Raw genomic sequence first — 19064 nt, 5'->3', positions numbered from 1 at the left:
CTCTGTTTATGTATCCAGCTGTATTCATGTGTGCAGGTACAGTGGCCAAGGATCTTTATGCTCAGAGATGGAAAGTTGTGAGAATAACCTGAAAAAAAGAATGAATGGTGAAAGCCTTAGAATTGGATTTTAATATTCTGCTGGAAGCCACCCAGAGTGGCTGGGGAAACCCAGCCAGATGGGCGGAGTATAAATAATATATTTATTATTAAATTATTATTATTATAATTTGCAGAGATGGCAAAGGTAAAGGAGGAGAGGCTGCTACGGCTGAGGCCCTTCCCTACATAATGCCACTTTCAAAAATAATTCTGGCCATGTGTCCCTCTGTTGCTGAGATAGTGGCACTGGTTGCCAATTTTCTTCCAGGTCACATTCAAGGTGCTTATGTTTATTTCCACAGATACCTGAGCAATGTGAGCCCAAGGTGCCTCGAGGAGTATGCAATCCCTTATGCTACACCTCAAGCAGTGAGATCCTTTGATTGGGGCAATTCTTGTACCTCCCTACACATCTGAGGTTTAGTCAGCCTTCAATTCATAGGAAGCCTTTAGTGCAACAGGACAGAGAAACGCTTTTATTCCTTTTTCATAACACTAGAATTTGTGGGAAGCCAATGGCAGTGAATGTTGGAAGATCTGAGAAAGATGGAAGAAAGTGCTGCTTGAAATAGCAAATAGTTAAGCTCTGGAATTTGCTCTCAGGGAGTAAAGATGGGCAGCAACGTGGATGTGTTTGATTGAGGATTAGAAGAAAATAATGGAGGATAAGGCTAACAATGCCTACTAACCAATTTGGCCATGTTCTTCCTCAAGTGTTGGAGATGGAACCAACTGGTGTTGCTGTCCAGTCCTGCTTTGAGGCTTTGCCCAGGCATCTTGCTGGCCATTTCGACAACAGGGTTCTGTAACAGCTGGACTGGTTCAGCAGGCGGATGCAAGCAGGGCCAGTTGAAGCTTGTGGAAAATCTAACATTAGCACAAATCTTGATTGCCTCAAAGTGGAAAGGGATGCTTTGGTGGGGTTTACGTAGCATGGCTGCTGTGGTGAAATGGGATGCACTACCCCTGACAACAAGGGAGCACAAAGTGGACACAAAAAAAATTTGACATGGAAGGCTGGCCAGGGATTTCAAACCTGAAATCTAGCTCCCATCTCCAAGCACTATTATTTCCCCCAACAAATGTTGCATTTGGATAAATGATACAACACACATCATTTGCCATATATATTTATTTTGGACATGATTCAATGACCTCATTTGCACATGAAAGTCAAATACAGCCTGTCTTTGAGGAGGAGCTTCTAGACTTCTGGAAAGAAAGCCTGGGAGTCCTCAGGCTGAGACGACTCCTGCTTCAACCACTAGGCCGCCAATTTCCATAAATGGTGGGTTCTTTTGGGCGGTGGAGGTTTTCCTTCCCTCAGCTACAGCTCATTGGCATCATTGTCCGTTGCGTCAGTACACTTCAATTGAGTGATCTCATATCCCAATGATTTAAAATAAGTCACCAGCATCTCCTGACCATAGTCACACATACTAGCTGTTGCGCAGCCTCGGAGAGCACCCATCAGGGTGGTTTCCCCTGTTGGAAAAAAACCACATACGTATTTTTGAAATCCAAAACCCTCTCCCTCAAACAGAACGGTGGGCAACTTTTTTCAGACCAAGAGCTGTTTTCCAGTCTGGGTGACCTTCTGGGAGGTCCACTGGCCAATGGAAACATATGTAAAATTCACCTTTACATGGCAGGCTATTTTATACATACATTCAAACCCCCCTCTCTGTCCTCCCTCCAGGTAACCAAGAGTTCAGGGGCAACAATCCAGCCAGGCCAAAGCATACAGGTAGGGTATGAAGTGGGGCTTGGGAGGGGTGTGGCCTAGGGTGAGGAGGTGTGGCTAAGGAGGATCTAAAGGGCCAGAGAAAGAGAGAGAGTCCTAGAGGAATGCCTTTGGCTCCTGGGCCTGTGGGTCTCCATCCTGCCCCCTCCAATTTAAAGTGCAAATTTTAAGATGTATTTTTATTTAACAAAATCTATATACCGCTTGCTTGCAGTAAAAACTGCTAGGGGTTTACAAGAAATATTTACATTAGCAATAAAAGCAGTTAAAACCATTAAAACATTTAAAACTCAATCGAATGAACAGCAAAAGGGAATAGAGCATGGCCCTATATGAATAGGCTTTTAAGGTTTTGCCGGGGGAAAAATGGAATAAACTGGCTCAGGGTTCCAGTCAAGAACCCCAGAAATCACTAGCCCTTCCCTGTATTCTCCTCCTCCTCCCACCTCCTTGCACACACATCCCTACTCCTTGGGCTCTTGCCCATCCCAGACAGTCTGTGAGGGCAACGTGGGTCTCCTAATAACTTTCAGCACCCTTCATAAGCTAAGTATCCCAGCGTCTTTTAGCAGAAGCCATGACTGCTCAAAGTAGCATGATACTTCCTCAAAGATGGGGCCCTAGCTGCACTCCATCATACAAGACTCACCAAACTTCATGTAACCCCCAGCGAAGAAGCATTGATCCTCCTCATTTCTGCAGCTGACGGTCTTATTGCCCTCACACTCATCTGTCGAGATGGTGACGCAACTCGGGCACTTCAGCCCATTGAGCTCCCTCGTCTCACTCTCAGGCACTGGAAAACAATCACCACACCAACATTGCAGTTAGTCAATGTATTTCTTTTGCAGATGCAAACCACAACGTGCTGTATGTGAGGGGTGGGAATTGTGCTTCCCCTTCCAAGATGGATGCCTACCACCTTCCAGCACTTCTCCAAGCAGAGTGCTTCAGCCATGCTCCATTCATCCAGGGCTACATTAATGCATGGTGCAAGAGATTTCTGACTGGGGCCACATTCACAGCATACATTTCAAGCAAAGGGATACCACTTTAAGCAATTGGGCTTAGCACTGAGCAGCATTGGGGGGCATTATGAGAGATAAAATGGTAGCCATGAATGGACACAAATGATGATAAAAGTCTGCAAAATGGCCCTCTTCCTGAGAGCGGGAAAGAGAAAGAAAGCTGTTAGTAGTTTTATCCTTAAAAAATCACTTCTGGAAAACATGTGCTTAGTTTTGGTAAAATAATGATTTCACCTAAGAAGAAATGGTAGCTAATAAGAACTATTGTGTGGGGTTTGTTTGTTAATCCATAGCTCTGTGAGGGGAATCAGGGTTTCCCAATTAACTCTCAGCACCCTTAAGAAACTACCACTCCCAGAATTCTTGGTCCTAGTGTTGTTATAGTGTTTACAATAAAAGCATACACCAGGGTGTTGGGAATACTAAGGCGAACCACAAAATGGTGCCTCCTCCCACCAAGGAAGGAGGGGTGAGTGAAGATCTACATCAGGAACAAGGGAATGTGAACATCTACATCAGGAACAAGGGTGGGAGGAGACCAGAGTTCAAATCTGTACTTGAGCCACGACACTTTCTGGGTGACCTGGGGCCAGACACTGCCCCTTAGCCTGACTTATTTCACACGGGTGTTTGAGGCTAAAATGGTGAGCAGGAGAGCCAGAAATGCCACCTCAAGCTCTTTGGACAAAAGAGTAGGGATGTAAATATCAGAAGCTGCTGCAGGAGAGGGACTGTGAGTAACATCACACAAGGAATGTTTCTAGGACTAAGGTAAAACTGTGAAGCTCCCTTGTAATTTTTGCTCATGACTGCTGCATTTTGTTCAAGTAATCTTGTTATTGATTCATGGTTTTTGGTTTTGTTCTATGTGCAGTTTTTCTTTTACTATGTTATGTTATTAAATAATGCAGATATCCTCTTAGAAAGCACTGTTCTGTTGGCGAAGGCAGGAGCCCACGTTGCAGATGTTTGTGTGAGGAAAATCAGAACTTACAGTTCTGTGTGACGTCTCACATTCTGAGGCATGGTTATGTTCACATACGGGAATCTTTCTTTGTGTGTGAGTTCCTTTCGTTTTTGACTGAGAGACGAAAGAATGCCTGCTCTCTCGCTGGGCTGATTTATGATGTTTTTCTTCTCATTAAAGGCTGTTAGAGATTAGCAAGAAGCCTGCGAACAGTCTGATTTATTATCCACACACAAGGCAACATTTTCTGCCGCTGCAGATCTCTGCTAAGAGCTGCAAAGAGAGCTCAAGTTTTTTCTATCGGCACAGGGGAAGTGTGCCGGGCGCCATCTTATCTCAGCAGGTCATGGGAACCAGCCAAGCTTTGGAAGCTGTTGCCACGTCGTGCCTGTGTGTGGGGGAGAAGCCAGCTGGAGCTCCTGCCTAGCGTTTGAGGCAGCGAAGCTTGCTGGGGAGGATCTCATCTTCAGGACCAGGTGCCAAGAGGAGCTGCTGGTGACATGAGTAGGCTCAGTCCCGGGGGAGAAGATGGCAGATGGCCAGGAGTCATTCTCAGTCCCTTTTGAAAAATTAAATGGGAGCAACTTGGAGGAGTGGTCAAGGAAGCTAAAGGCCTGGCTGGTAGCCAAGGGTCTGTGGGAGGTGACCCAAGGGCCCCCACTGCAAGCTCCAGCCGGTGCTGCAGCAGCAGTTGTTGCAGCTGCCCATGCCTCACAGAGGAAAGCCCAGAAAGCCCTAGGAGCTATAGTGCTCAGTTTGGAGGGCTCACAGCTACCTTTGGTGGAGGGTCTTGAGACTGCCCAGGAGGCCTACCAGGCACTAGAGAGAGTGCACCACAGGACCACAGCTGGGGCAAAGATCCACACCACCAGAAGCTTGTTTGAGCTGAAGCTGTGTCCTGGTGATAGCATCAGACAGCATGTGACTAAGATGCTGTCTGTTTTCAACAAGCTGAGACTGTTGCAAGTCAACTTTACTGAGGAACTGAAAGTTTATATTTTGCTCAGCTCTCTGGACAAAAGTTATGACAATTTGTGTCTAACTTTGGAATCGATGAATCCAGCGGATCTTACTCTGCAGTATGTGACAGGGCAATGGGAAAGGAGTTGAACTCAATGAGGTCCTTAGGTGTGTTCTCCACCACGAAGCTGCCAGAGGGTTCACGCAGAGAATGGGGCTGCATTACACCAAAGTGTATGCTCCTCACATTCTGCTGCATCCTCACTCACATTCTGAGGCATGGTTATGTTCACATACGGGAATCTTTCTTTGTGTGTGAGAGGGGGTGTCGCATCTTGAGGGAAACTGTGAGTATAACTCACCCCAAATGCAACCCTTCACAGAACTCCCCATGTCGCTGGAAGGTCAAGGGTTTAGTAAACCCATCAGCTAGGTTCTACCGGCTCGAACAATACTTGAGCCGTATCCAACCTGCTTGGACACTCTGACATACATTCTGGAAGCGTATGTCCAAATGCTTGGTTCTGGACTTGAACTGTTCAGATTCTGCCAACCTAAGACAAGGTTGATTGTCTCCCCAAACAGTTATGGGCAAGTAACAATCCCCACAGATCTCTTGGATCAAGCATCGGTAGAAGTCCAACTCCCTGCACAAATCCGACAACGCACTTGAACTCAGCCCCAGTGGAAGAAAGTGCAATAAGACTTTGCTTCCGGGATTTCCACCCAACCAGGGATTCCCCAAACTTACCACCAGCCCAGACACAGACTTCCTGTCCCCAAGAGATGCCCAATCGCTGTCACTCCAGCACGTAAGCCGTGCGTCACCTTCAGCTGACAACGTGAGGCAAAACTCTTTGGTATCCTGCAAATACCTCAACACTCTCTTGATGCCTTGCCAGGCATTCACACTGGCCTTTGTAGCCTCCCTACTGAGCAGATTCACAGCAAACGCTATGTCCGGTCTGCTCCACTGAGAGAGATACAAAAGACTCCCTAGCACTGACTGAAACACCTCAGGGTTTTGGAACTCAGAACGCTCCCCAAGCTGACTGTCCTTCACGAAGTTGGTCTCCATTGGCGTTCTGACCCCTGCACAGTCAGACATCCGGAACTTCTCAAGCAACTGCTCAATCTTGCCTTTCTGACTGAGCAAGAAACCCCCATTCTCAGACCTGTCTATCCTAATGCCTAGATAAACCTGAACGGGACAAAGGATTTTGAGCTTAAACTTCTTACCAAGCTCTTTGGCAAAACCTTGCACCTGTCTACCTGTTTGTGCAATGTACAGAATATCATCTACGAACACCAGAATCGCTTCCTATGTCTCTCCCGACCCCTTCAGGTACAGGCAACTGTCTGCAAGACTCTTCCGGAAACCCAAACTTTCCAGAGCTTCATTCAGGCACATGTTCCAATTTCTGGCTGACTGTTTCAAACCATAAATTGACTTGTGTAGCTTCCACACAACACCTGGCTCATTGCCCTCAAACCCTGGAGGAGGTAACATGTACAGATCCTCCTTCAGATCCGAGTTCAAATAAGCCACATCCACATCAAAGTGGTGCACTTGGTGCCCTCTTTGAGCAGCTACTGCTAAAAGCACACGCAGAGTCTCACTCCGGCACAGGGGAAGTGTGCCGGGCGCCATCTTATCTCAGCAGTTTGTAGAAGGCCTGGCCAATCCAGAGGTATCATACTGCCTTATCACTCACTGGATCACCACCTTGTTGTGGTGAGTGGGTTTGCATGTTCCTATGACTTGAGTGAGTGAAGCCGTCGTGAATCTCGTACTCCCAGCAGGAATCCTGTACTCCTAACAGGGTCACCCAAGGCGGTAAGGTTAAAGGGAAGGAGCTAGACAAAGAATGATCCAAAACGTCCTCAATGGCAGAACAGGAGGATGAGAACAAGCGGTATGTTACAACGGCTGTGAAGGTGGATAAGGGCTGTACCAGATAGGAATCTACTGGTTCATTGTGACTACTCATGCCATTGGAACAGGGCCCTACTGCGAAGATTGTGCCTTGGTCAGAATGCACTGATCTACACACATAAAACTAATTCACATACTGGTGTCTTCCAAAAACCCATCCCAAACCCAAACCCCAAAAGTCACCTGGCAATCGGCAAATGGTAATGGGGGCAGGATCATGAAATCTAGAAGCCCCTAGTCATGAACCAGCACATGGGCGGTGAATACAGATTCAGTCGTTCCCACTCAAGGAACGAGGCAGTTGAGCACCTCGGCAGCTGTATCCATAACTGAGCAGCCCTTTTTAGGATCCATTCTGCTCACCCTGGAAAGGGGGAGGGGCTAGAAAAGGTGCCCTAAACATAGTCTGCCTCCCTTTTCCCCTGACTGGATGACCGCACACAGGGGGGTCACCACCTAGCGGTTGTAAAACACAATTGAATTTTGGAACATGGAATATACAGACTTTGTCAGATAACACAGATAGCGAGCGCTCTGAATGCAGAACTGCCATCATTGCAAGAGAGCTGCAACGTTTTAACATCAATATTGCAGCGCTTCAAGAGACTCAAAGAGCAGGCGAGGGACAACTGAAGGAAGAAAAAGGAGACTACACTTTCTTCTGGAAAGGTCTATCTGAACAAGAACTTCGGATACAGGGGTAGGCTTCACTATAAAAAACGATCTTGTGAAGCTCCTGTCAGAAGTCCCTACCGGCATTAATGAGTGACTCTCAACCCTTCGAATAAAGCACACCAAAAACCAACAGGCTACTCTTATAAGTGCTTATGCACTAACACTGGATGCTGATGAATACATTAAAGACTTTGTTTACTCTCAGCATCTATCAGAGATGCCTAAGGAAGATAAACTCATCCTCCTGGGTGATTTTAATGCAGGGGTTGGGTGAGATTTCAATCGGTGGCCTGGGACTATTGGGAAAGAAGGAATTGGCAACAGCAACCAGAACGGAATCTTACTTTTGACGATATGTGCAGCGCACAACCTTGTTACTACCAACACACTCTTTTGACAGAAAAATAAATTTAAAACTCCCTGGAGGCATCCTCGGTCAAACCACTGGCACCTCTTAGACCAGGGGTCAGCAACTTTTTTGAGCCATGGGCTGGTCCACCATCCCTCAGACCATTTGGTGGGCCAGACTAAATTTTGAAAAAAAATATGACCGAATTCCTATGCCCCACAAATAACCCAGAGATGCATTTTAAATAAAGGCATACATTCTGCTCATGTAAAAACACCAGGCAGGCCCCACAAATAACCCAGAGATGCATTTTAAATAAAAGGACACATTCTACTCATGTAAAAACACGCTGATTTCTGGACTGTCCACGGGCCGGATTGAGAAGGTGATTGGGCCACATCCGGCCCATGGTCCTTAGGTTGCCTGCTGCTGTCTTAGACTATTTTATTGTCTGTGCTAAAGATCACCATGATCTACTCCTTACCAGAGCTATGACGAGTGCCGACGACTGCTGGACAGATCACTGACTAATACGCTCCACAATGGCTATCAATATTATACCTTAACGCAGGCTTCAAGGAAAACAAGGTGCAAAATGAACACCCAAGGCCTTCAAGATCCCGTTAAGTGGGATTGCTTCCAAATGACTCTTAAGGGCCATCTGCTTTCAGAATTCCCTGATAACATCGAGGAACACTGGACCAAGCTAAAAACATCCATTATTGCAGCCTGTGAACAAAGTCACAAAGACCATCTATGGGCGAATAAATCATGGCATATTCCCCCTACGCTCAGCAGACGGTATCACACTTCTAAAAGATAAAGAAGCTATTACACTGTGCTGGAAAGAACATTACCGACATCTCCTTAACTGCAACTCCCCCGTAGCTGCTGAGGTCCTCTCACAAATTCTGCAAAAACAAGTTAGAGATGAGCTTGCAGTATCTCCAAATCTGGGAGAGTTGTGTACAGCTATTAACCAAATGAAAAACAAAAACAAAAACAAAAAACAAGCAGACCTGAGGGGATACCTGCCAAAGTCTTCAAAGTGGGTGAAATTGAACTTACACAACAACTTCACAAGCTCATCAAAAAAATCTGGGAGAGAGAAGAGATCCCAGCAGACTTTATGGATGCCAAAATTATCAATTATTTTTTTAAAAATGTGACAGAACTGATTGCGGAAACTATCGAGGCATCGCTCTATTAGCTGCAGGTGGCAAAATTTTTGCAAGGATCTTAGCAAACAATCTCTTAACAATATCTTAGGTGACCGTTCCTGAATCCCAAAATGGTTTTCGGCCTTCTAGGGGGACAGTGGACATGATTTTCACCGCTCAACAGCTTCAAGAAAAATGCAGAGATCAAAACCAACCCCCATATATGTCGTTTTTTGACCTAAGGCTTTTGACACTGTAAATTGTAATGCCCTGTGGACTGTCCTTCTGAGAATTGGCTGCCCAGATAAATTTTTAAGCATCATCCTACTCCTCCATGATAATATGACAGCAACAATCGCAGATAACATTGGGTCTCAAAGTGAACCATTCACAGTGGGAACAGGTGTTAAACAGGGTTGTGTTATTGCCCCAACTCTATTCATTGTTTTCATTGCCATGATCCTATACTCCCCACCGGAGTAGAAATAATATATTTAACAGATGGAAAGTTCTTCAATCTGAGCAGGCTGAAAGCAAAGAGTAAGGTTACAGTAACTTTCATCATAGAGCTTCAGTATGCTAATGACAACGTAGTGTGGGCACACTCACAGGATGACCTCCAAACCATCCTAAATATCTTCCCAGAAGCTTACGAAAAGTTTGGCCTGTTGCTCAACATCCAAAAAAACAAAGTACTGCACCAACAAGTACAAAATAACCCCTCTGCAGCTCCACAAATCCAACTCAATGGTGTAACGTTGGAAAATGTCAATCACTTCTCCTACCTAGGCAGTTATCTTTCCACAAGGGCTAACACTTATGCCGAATTCCAGCATCCCTGAGCTCTGCGAGTGCAGCTTTCTGTCGATTGAAGTGCAGAGTGTTTAAGGACCGGGACATTCACAGGGAAACCAAAATGCTTGTTTACAAAGCTATTGTACTACCAACCTTACTGTATGCTTGTAAAACATGCACCACTTATAAACACCATCTCCAAATCCTTGAAAGATTACATCAACGGTGTCTCTGAAAATTTTTCCACATCACTTGGGAAGACAGGCGAACTAATATCAGCGTACTGGAAGAAGCAAATAACACCAATGTTGAAGCAATGATTCTTCAACATCATCTTTGTTGGACTGGTCATGTTGTGCAGATGCCTGATGATCGTCTCCCAAAGTAACTACTCTATTCTGAACTTTAAAATGGAAAGCGTAATACTGGTGGTCAGGAAAAGAGGTTTAAAGACTGTCTCAAGGCAAATCTTTTAAAATGAAGTTTAAACACCGACAACTGGGAAACCCTGGCCTGCGAGTGCTTCAATTGGAGAACAGCCTTTACCAAAGGTGTCATGGGCTTTGAAGACACTCGAACTCAAGGAGAAACGTGGTAAGAGGAAGGCATGCTTGGCAAATCCACACCATGATCAACTCCCACCCAGAAACCAATGTCCCCACTGTGGAAGGACGTGTGGTTCCAGAATTGGCCTCCACAGACACTTATGGACTCATTGTTAAAACTGTATTTATGAAAGACAATCTTACTCAGCTATGAGTGAAGATATCAATTCCCTGAATGCAAACCTCAAAGAAATCAGTTCCCTCCCACGCAAGGACAGATGCCTCTCCCGCTAAAAATATCTCTACAAATGCAAATGCATCAAAGAAAGTGGGTTGGTCTAGGTTTGGGGGCTAGAACTCTGGGAAACCAATGAGCCAGTGACGTGTAGTGGTTAGGGGGCTGGACTAGAATCTAGGAGACCAGAATTCAAATTCCACTGTAGCCATGACACTTGCTGAGTGGCCTGGGGCCGGAACCATCTCTCAGCGTAACCTATTTTACTGGATTTTCTTTAGGCTAAAATGGTGAGCAGGAGCTCAAGCGTTTTGGAGGAAAGCATAGGATGTAAATACCAGAAGCTTCTACAGGAGAGGAAATGTGAGTAACATCATGGGAGGGGTGTTTCTAGGACTAAGGTAAAACTGTGATGCTGCCTTGTAATTTTTGCTAATAGATGCTGTATGTTGTTCAGGTAATCTTATTGTGATTTTGGGTTTTGTTCTATTAGTTCCCGCCACCCCCATACTATGGCTCCAATGCTTCCCTGCTCGTTCCCTCTGTCAATGGTTCCTCCCTGTCCCACCAGTCTAATCAGGTTTGAAATGTTCTTTTCTAGTGTCACCCTCAGGTGCCTCCTGGAGTGACTGGCTGCCACCACTCCTCCTTGTCTAGCCAGTCCCTGACATCAGGATACTGCCCAAAACTTGTTTGTCTTTCTTTGACCTCTCTCATTACTTGAGTTTTGTGAGACCAGCTTTCCTGATGATGATACTTACTTTCGGGAGGTCCGCTGTTGCACATATCTGTCTTGCAGCAGGAGATCTTGCTGTGGATGTACATTGATGACGTTACGGAGGCACTGGCATAGTCTGCATCACACAACTCTGTATCGATGCAGGACTTGAGAACCATATTTGACCCCAAAAGTGCTATAAAAGAAAGAATTGGAAAAGGAAATAGCTAGACCTGGAGATATGGCTGGCCCACCCATGAGGAAAGGATTGATGGTCATCTTATGTGGCAGGATCCAGAGGGGCAGGGGATCTGACCACAAAGAAAAGCATCGCCTGATGCTGCTGCCTTTGGTATGAGGGGCAGACTGTGATGACAGCTTCACTCAGCAGTAAATCGGTGGGGGAAACCCCGCCTATCCTGAGTACTTCTGCCTCCAGCACACTGAGTCTCTCATACCGGCAATGCATGTCCCTGTTTTTCGTGGCAGGGACCTTGGAGCTCCTTCCTTTTTCTTTTGTAATATAATGTTTATTAAAATTTCTTTTTTCCTTTATAACAACCAAATAAAATTTCTTCATCACATATATCTTTCCTCAAATTGAGCTCTGACTTCCTCCTGTCCCCCTCCCTGACTTCCATATGCAATCACTTTTATTTTGCATTTCTAAATCACCCTACTTACCTTATCTCCATACTTAAATGACTTACTTCTAATATTTATAAACAGGTATCAAATCATAACCTGTCCTTTTCAAACAGTTTGTTGTGCTGGTTTCGGATTCCCCCCGTCAGTCTCGCCAGCTGCCTCTTTCCTTGTGGGGTGGTCATTCACAAAGCGCAGGCTGCAAAGCCACCCTACCTGTGCCTTGCAGGGCTGCCTGCACTGCCTGGCTGTCTTTGACTGGCAGAGTGGGCTCCATCTTTCCTCCTGTGCTGAAAAAGGAAGGCAGGTGGCAGCCAAGGCTGTCTCCGCCCAGATCCTGCACTCCACTGTCGACTCACGCAAGGTGGGGGCTCCTTCAAACTGCCCATTGAGAGGTGGGCAGCCGTGCCCCCTCGACAGGAAAGGGTGACATGGCTCGCAGTTCCCCTGCTTAGCAGCTGAGATTCCGCTCCTACTTGTGTGCAAACTGGAGCGGGTGTGGTGCTCATGCAGCTAGGGAGGGGGAGCACTTTAACAGAGCCACCGCCCCACTACTTGCTCATGTGAGCCAGTGGCAGGTTGGGGTTTCCGCAAAACTGCTTGGCTGAGACGAGGGCAGCAGTGTGCTCTTAACCCAAGGAGTTTAAGGAGGGAGGGAGGGAGGAACAAGCTGTATAAGCCTTGTCTATGCAGCTTTTTCTCCCACTGCAGGTATATGGGACAGACCACAATGATGATTTCATATCCTTGATGAAACTGCCACCCCTCCGGAGTCCCTCTGCCTCCAGCTCCAGGCTGCAGCTTGTTTTGTTTTTCCTCAGTGTGCTGGGTGCTGGAGGCAGAGGACTCAGGATAGGCAGGGTCTCCCCCACCGATTTACTGCTGAGTGAATCTGTCATCACGGTCTGCCCCTCGTATCAATAAATCGCCCAGGCCTAATCTTCAGTCACCCTTTCTTCCGTTTCTGTGGGGTGGGGAACATTTAATGGTTTGCCTCAGGTATCCAATTGTGTTGAGCAGGCCCTGCTTGGACCAGAGAGAGATTTCTCCAGTTTTATCTATTTGTTGAATGTGTCAGGACAGGAGAACCTTTGGCTGTCCAGAGGTTTCTACCACCCTTCTCCTTATTGAGTGGGACCAGTTCAGGAGGCTTCATGGGAAGCAATTAATGATTGAAATAAGTTTTGTGGCTGCCAAGGTGGATGACAGAGTGGATAAAAATCAATTTTAAAAAATCAAAATAATTAGATTAAATTTAAATCAGAATTTTTTTTATTTAAATCAGAATTTTTTAATTTAAATTGGTTTTTGGGAGGATTCCCCCCCCCCCAAAGATAATTTTCTATTTAATTTATATTATATTCCAAAGACTATCCCCATCAGGAAATAAGGATTTGTTTTAAGCTTTTCATGTGTGCTATAACTCCCTCTAAGGTTTTTCTAAAAAAACCGTTTAATCACATCAGTTAACAAACATGGATACATATGCTATAATGTTATTATTTTAGTTAAATAAATTGTTTAAATTGTTAGTAATGAAATGATTATTTTTCTCCTTCCAATAAAGTATAGCAGAAAAGAAGTCCAAATATAAACAGTTAATTTAATAAACCTCATTTTTTTTTATAATTATCTGTCAATGTTTTTCTAATAGTATAACCAAATCAGTAATTTTTGATATAACTTTAAAAACTACTCTGAAAATTTATTATTCCAAAAACGAAACCTTCATCTAGTTGTAAATATTAAGATTATACCAGCAAGAATGAGTCTTTATGTAAAAAAATGTTTTAAATCAAGTTTTACTGACTTGTGATATAAATTGTGATCAAATCCACCCTGTAACTGGACCAATGAGAGTCGATGGTGGAGCTCATAAAGGGAGCATGTACAACAGACAATTAGGAAGGGGCAATATGTCAGTATCAGTTTCTCTTGGTTTCTTATTTGAAGTTCATTTCTGCACATTTTCATATCAGTTTCCAACTCCCCCCCCCCCCAAATCAACATTTAGTGTGAATGTTATTTTCACTCTTAGGCCCTATCTGCAGGGTCATACTGATTTAAGCAGTTATAGTTTCCCCCGTGGGGGAATATTTGTTGACTATATTGGCTGTGAATCCTGGTGGACTAGCTCTCTGCCTTGCAGATCATTTTTCACTTGGCCTGGGAGATGGGAACCAGACAGACTGACTACAACTACAAAAGCTGAGGCTGATGAACGGACACTTGGGTTGGGGTATTGTTTGTTTTGTTTTGTTGCTGTTACTGATATCCATCTTTTCTATCTTTATTTTTAGCTCTTCTTATGAATTAGGTGACTGTTGATTGATTTTGTTGTAGGTTCTTATATGCACACTTTACCCTAGTATGTGCATTTGTCTATTGATTACATGGCTGGACAACTGAATTGCAAAAATGGGAGAAGGGCAGATTCTGAAGGATGGCTTTATTTTGCTCTGCCAGTTGAGTAAACACACCTTTAAATATGAACTGACTTGAATTTCTTCCCTGCTCCTACAGGCAATGCAGAACTTAGAACACTACTTTCTGAAAAGTCATGTTCCGTGGCTTGTGGCTAAGATATGGCCTTCGAAAGTGAGTCAGGGGGTTTACGTTTTGGTGATCAAAGAGGTTGAAAGTTCTTCTCACTTACCCAATTTGCCAACTCCAAGGGAAGACATGCAGGACTGGTCACTGGAATCGTCACACTCCTCAGTTGTGGCATTTCTGCAATATTTTCCTTCATTGAAGCAAGACTCACATGTCAGAGATGCCACTGCAGACAGGGGGGAAATGGGTTTAGAAAACTTTAGTAACTGTGTAGGAGGAATAGGTCTGCGTCAAGGTACATGAACACAACACTTTCTGCTACAAATGCCATCTTACTAGAGGCAGCAAAGGCCACCGACTTGGATAGTTTCAAAAGCGAACTATAGAAATACATGGTTACCATCCTCAATTGATATATTTTTTCTGCAACATTGGAGGCACTATTTGAATACCAGTTTCTGCAAACTAGTATATATTCCTTCTGTAGTTCTTAAACTCTGTGAATGGGGGTGGGCCTTGCATAGACCAGAGAATGATTGTGGAAGATGGCTCCTGCAGTCTGAGGGAGAGGACCAGTAGAGAAGGTGTGGGGAAACCTTTAACCCTCTCGAAGTTGTTGTACTACAACTCCCATCAGCACCAGCAAACATGACAGACTCTGGTAAGCACATCTGGTACCCCTGGGACCTGACTCCACTGAGAGATTGGGGTGGTGTGTAACACCAGCAAACTAAAAGATTTCATGGCGGGGGGGCAGGATAATTCCGCTCTGAAATATGAGAAGAATTGTGCCTATACATTGTATCCTATCCTATCATAAGTTTCTACAAATGTAAGCAACTTACTCTTTGCTTTAAATCAGGCATGGCCAAAGTCCATTTCAGGGCCCACTGGTCAGTTTAATCCGGCCCCTGTGGCAGTTTATTTTCCAGGGGTAAAATCCTGAAAAAACCTCAACAACTTCAGTCCTAAAAAATGCTCAAAAACTTTGGTTTTTTTTTTTAAATAATGTTTATTGCTTTTTGAACAATTTAAACACTACAAAACCAAACAAAAACAAAAAAAGAACAATACAATATAAAAACACTACATAACACTAAACACATTAAACTTACAAAACCAAACAAAAACAATTTAAAACACTCAAACAATTTCAATCTCTTATCTTTCATTAACTTATTTCACCGACCTCCTCACACCTCCCTTTTTGTATTCCACTTCTGTCAAATGTTTCAGCAATTCCTTTCCATCTTCCTCTGTTATCTGTCCTATAATTATCTTAACACATTCTAACCTTATTTTACCTTTAAAATCCCATTAATCTATTTATACTTAAATCCTTATAACATTTGTACTAAAGCCATATAACTTCATTCCAACAATCTTTTAACATTCATTAATTTTGCAGTATTTCTGTAGATAATCTTTAAACTTTTTCCAGTCTTCTTCTACCGACTCCTCTCCCTGGTCTCTGATTCTGCCAGTCATTTCCGCCAGTTCCATGTAGTCCATCAACTTCATCTGCCATTCTTCCCGGGTGGGTAGATCTTGTGTCTTCCAATACTTTGCGATAAGTATTCTTGCTGCTGTTGTTGCATACATAAAAAAAGTTCTATCCTTCTTTAACACCAATTGGCCAACCATGCCCAGGAGAAAGGCCTCTGGTTTCTTCAGAAAGGTATATTTGAATACCTTTTTCATTTCATTATAAATCATCTCCCAGAATGTCTTAATCCTTGGGCATGTCCACCAAAGGTGAAATAATGTACCTTCAGTCTCTTTACATTTCCAACATTTATTGTCGGGCAGATGATAAATTTTTTCAAGCTTGACTGGTGTCATGTACCACCTATAAATCATTTTCATTAAGTTTTCTCTTAAGGCATTACATGCTGTAAATTTCATACCTGTGGTCCATAACTGTTCCCAGTCAGCCATCATTATGTTATGTCCAACATCTTGTGCCCATTTAATCATAGCTGATTTCACCATTTCATCCTGAGTGTTCCATTTCAACAGCAAATTATACATTCTTAACAAATTCTTATTCTTTGGATCTAACAATTCTGTTTCCAGTTTTGATTTTTCCACCTGGAAACCAACTTTTTTGTCCAAATTGTATGCCTCCATTATTTGATAATAGTGGAGCCAATCTCGCACTTTGTTTTTCAGTTTTTCAAAGCTCTGCAATTTTATTCTGTCTCCATCCTGTTCCAGAATTTCCCAATATTTCGGCCATTTGGCCTCCATATTGAATTTTTTCTGTGCCTTCGCTTCCATTGGTGACAACCATCTTGGGGTTTTCTTTTCTACCAAATCCTTATATCTTGTCCAAACATTAAACAATGCTTTTCTAACAATATGATTTTTAAACGCTTTATTAGCTTTTACCTTATCGTACCACAAATATGCATGCCAAAAATGCTCAAAAACTTTGGTCGGCCCTTTGGTCGGCCCCCACAGCTTTTCTCTTCATCAAATCTGGCCCTTTTTGAAAAAAGTTTGGACACCACTGCTTTAAATTTAAGCTAGGACTCTGGTTTATTGAAGAGCGAACTACTGCCTCTTTTGCTGCCCCAATGTACTTGGGGATGCCACACCTCTGTATGCATTTGGTAAAATAAAGATTTAATATTGAGAACAATGTTTCAGGAAGAAGGGGCAGAATTTGAGTGGACGATGAGGGAAGCAAACAGGAAAAAAGTTCAAGAAACATACTCTTTGTTGTAGATGAAACCTAGGATTCTGGTTTATCCAAGAGTGGGCGACTGCCCCCATTGCTCCCCCAATGGACTTGGGGATACTGCACCTCTCAGTATGGATTTGGTTAAATAAAAACAAATATAATCATTGGGAAGAAACTATCTATGATTGAGGATCCCTTGTGGCTTGACCATATGCTTTATTCCTCTCCCTTTCAAAGGAACCACAAGTCCTTGTTCCTTTCTTCTCCTGCTTTAATGGCTATGTAGTTTCTTTTATTCTTGTTTTTCCCCCTCTTCTTTTTTCCTTCTATTCCATTGTATTTTGTCTTTTTTAATTTTTTGTATTTGTGAAAAATGAAATAAATATTATTTTAAAATAAATAAATAAATAAATAAAGGCTGACCCCCCCCCCTTAGTTCCTTCATGGAAACAAGATGAACAGCCCAGCAGCTGTGGTTCTGCTCACCTGGATTCAGAAGGGTCAAGAGGAGGCAGGAGATCAGGAGTGTCTTCATCATTCTAGAGAGCTGAAGAGCCAGGAAGGCGTTCGAGAACAGCACTGGGCCAAGCAAGGAACTGATGCATGAAGAGGCTTAGTTGGAGGAATTTATAGAAGATTGCAAGAAGTACTTTGCCAGCACCCAGGAACAATGGATTCAGGACAGTGTCACAAATTATTAGAATTCTAATTATGCTATACCATAATGTAAAGCACAGTGTTGAAAACCAATTAAACCTCTTCCCCCTTCCAGTAACTCCAAGGACACGTCCCTCCTAATCTGTGCCAGCGTCAGGTTCGCCATCCTGGATGTGGGGAAACGAGTCCCATCAGGTTACAGCACTGAAACTGGATTAGTTTTCTGGAAGCCAAGGCATTTTCTCTGACAGCATGAACTTTTTTGAAAGAGGCACAAATGTCTGTCCACAGTTTCCCTTGTGGTACAGTAATAAAATGCACAGTGACCCGGATCCCCTCACTCCCATTAAATGTAGTTGCATTTGGGGTAAATCAATCTCTCCCCCCTTCCCAGAGCTCCAAGGACATGTCCCCCCTTTAACCTGTGGCACCCTCAATTTCACCACCCAGGAAGTGAAGCCCCATCAGGTGACACCAGAATTCAAAGCTCAGCAGTGTAATTGGATTAGATTTCCAGAAGTCCAGGCAATTTTGCCAGATTTCTCTGATAGTCAGAATCACGAATTTATTTATTTTTGGTAAGGGGAGACGAGTGTCTGTCCAGTTTCCATTGTTGTACAGTAATAAAATGCACAGTTACTCATGATCTAGATTTCCTCTGTCCCATTAAATGCACTTGTTTGGGGTACAGAATTGGTCCACTTGCTCTTTATAAATAAGTTGGTTAGAGTTAAGAGAGTCCCATGGACTGCAAAAAGATCAAACCTATCCATTCTGAAGAAATCAGCCCTGAGTGCTCACTGGAAGGACAGATCATGAAGCTGAGGCTCCAATACTTTGGCCACCTCATGAGAAGAGAAGGCTCTCTGGAAAAGGCTCTGATGCTGGGAAAGATTGAGGGCACAAGGAGAAGGGGACGACAGAGGACGAGATGGTTGGATAGTGTTCTTGAAGCTACCAGCATGAGTTTGACCAAACTGCAGGAGGCAGTGGAAGACAGCAGTGCCTGGGGAGCTCTGGTCCAGGGGCTCACGAAGAGTCAGACATGACTGAACAACAACAGAGTTAAGAGCAGGTGGGGCGGGGTGGGGGGATTGCAGGTCTGTGTCCAGAGGAGCTTGCAGATCTTAGGGACTATCTTTTACTGGGCTTGGATATACACAAGCACAGCTCCACCTCCTTTGCTTTTGTTTCACTTGTGATGCTGATAAAAGTCAAAGACAGTGTGAATGATGTGGATTTGGCATTTGGACAATGAGAGAGGGAGAGTGGTAGCATCACAGATGTATATATTTGTGTAATATATAATG

General features: G+C 43.9%; 1 protein-coding gene across 1 annotated transcript; it reads right to left on the bottom strand.

Annotated features, from left to right (window-relative positions):
- Positions 1-1227: 1227 nt before the first annotated feature.
- Positions 1228-17729, bottom strand: LOC310684707 (phospholipase A2 inhibitor gamma subunit B-like). The gene is made up of 5 exons (XM_083456185.1): positions 17584-17729; positions 14515-14637; positions 11257-11409; positions 2495-2641; positions 1228-1586 (listed from the first exon to the last, which is right to left on the bottom strand). The coding sequence occupies exons 1-5, from the start codon at positions 17633-17635 to the stop codon at positions 1429-1431; spliced, it is 633 nt and encodes a 210-aa protein (XP_083312311.1). The 5' UTR covers positions 17636-17729; the 3' UTR covers positions 1228-1428.
- Positions 17730-19064: the final 1335 nt, after the last annotated feature.

This window comes from Podarcis tiliguerta (genome assembly GCF_965153285.1).
Source record: "Podarcis tiliguerta genome assembly, chromosome: 8".
NCBI lineage: Eukaryota > Metazoa > Chordata > Lepidosauria > Squamata > Lacertidae > Podarcis > Podarcis tiliguerta.
This window is presented reverse-complemented; position numbering and strand designations above follow the sequence as displayed.

Coding starts and splice junctions, on each gene's coding strand:
- LOC310684707 (XM_083456185.1), bottom strand. CDS start 17,635: ATGATGAAGACACTCCTGATCTCCTGCCTCCTCTTGACCCTTCTGAAT. Junction 11,410..14,514: donor CCTTGGAGTTGGCAAATTGG/GTAAGTGAGAAG, acceptor TTTCTTTTATAG/CACTTTTGGGGTCAAATATG. Junction 2,642..11,256: donor CAACAGCGGACCTCCCGAAA/GTAAGTATCATC, acceptor ATTGTTTTCCAG/TGCCTGAGAGTGAGACGAGG.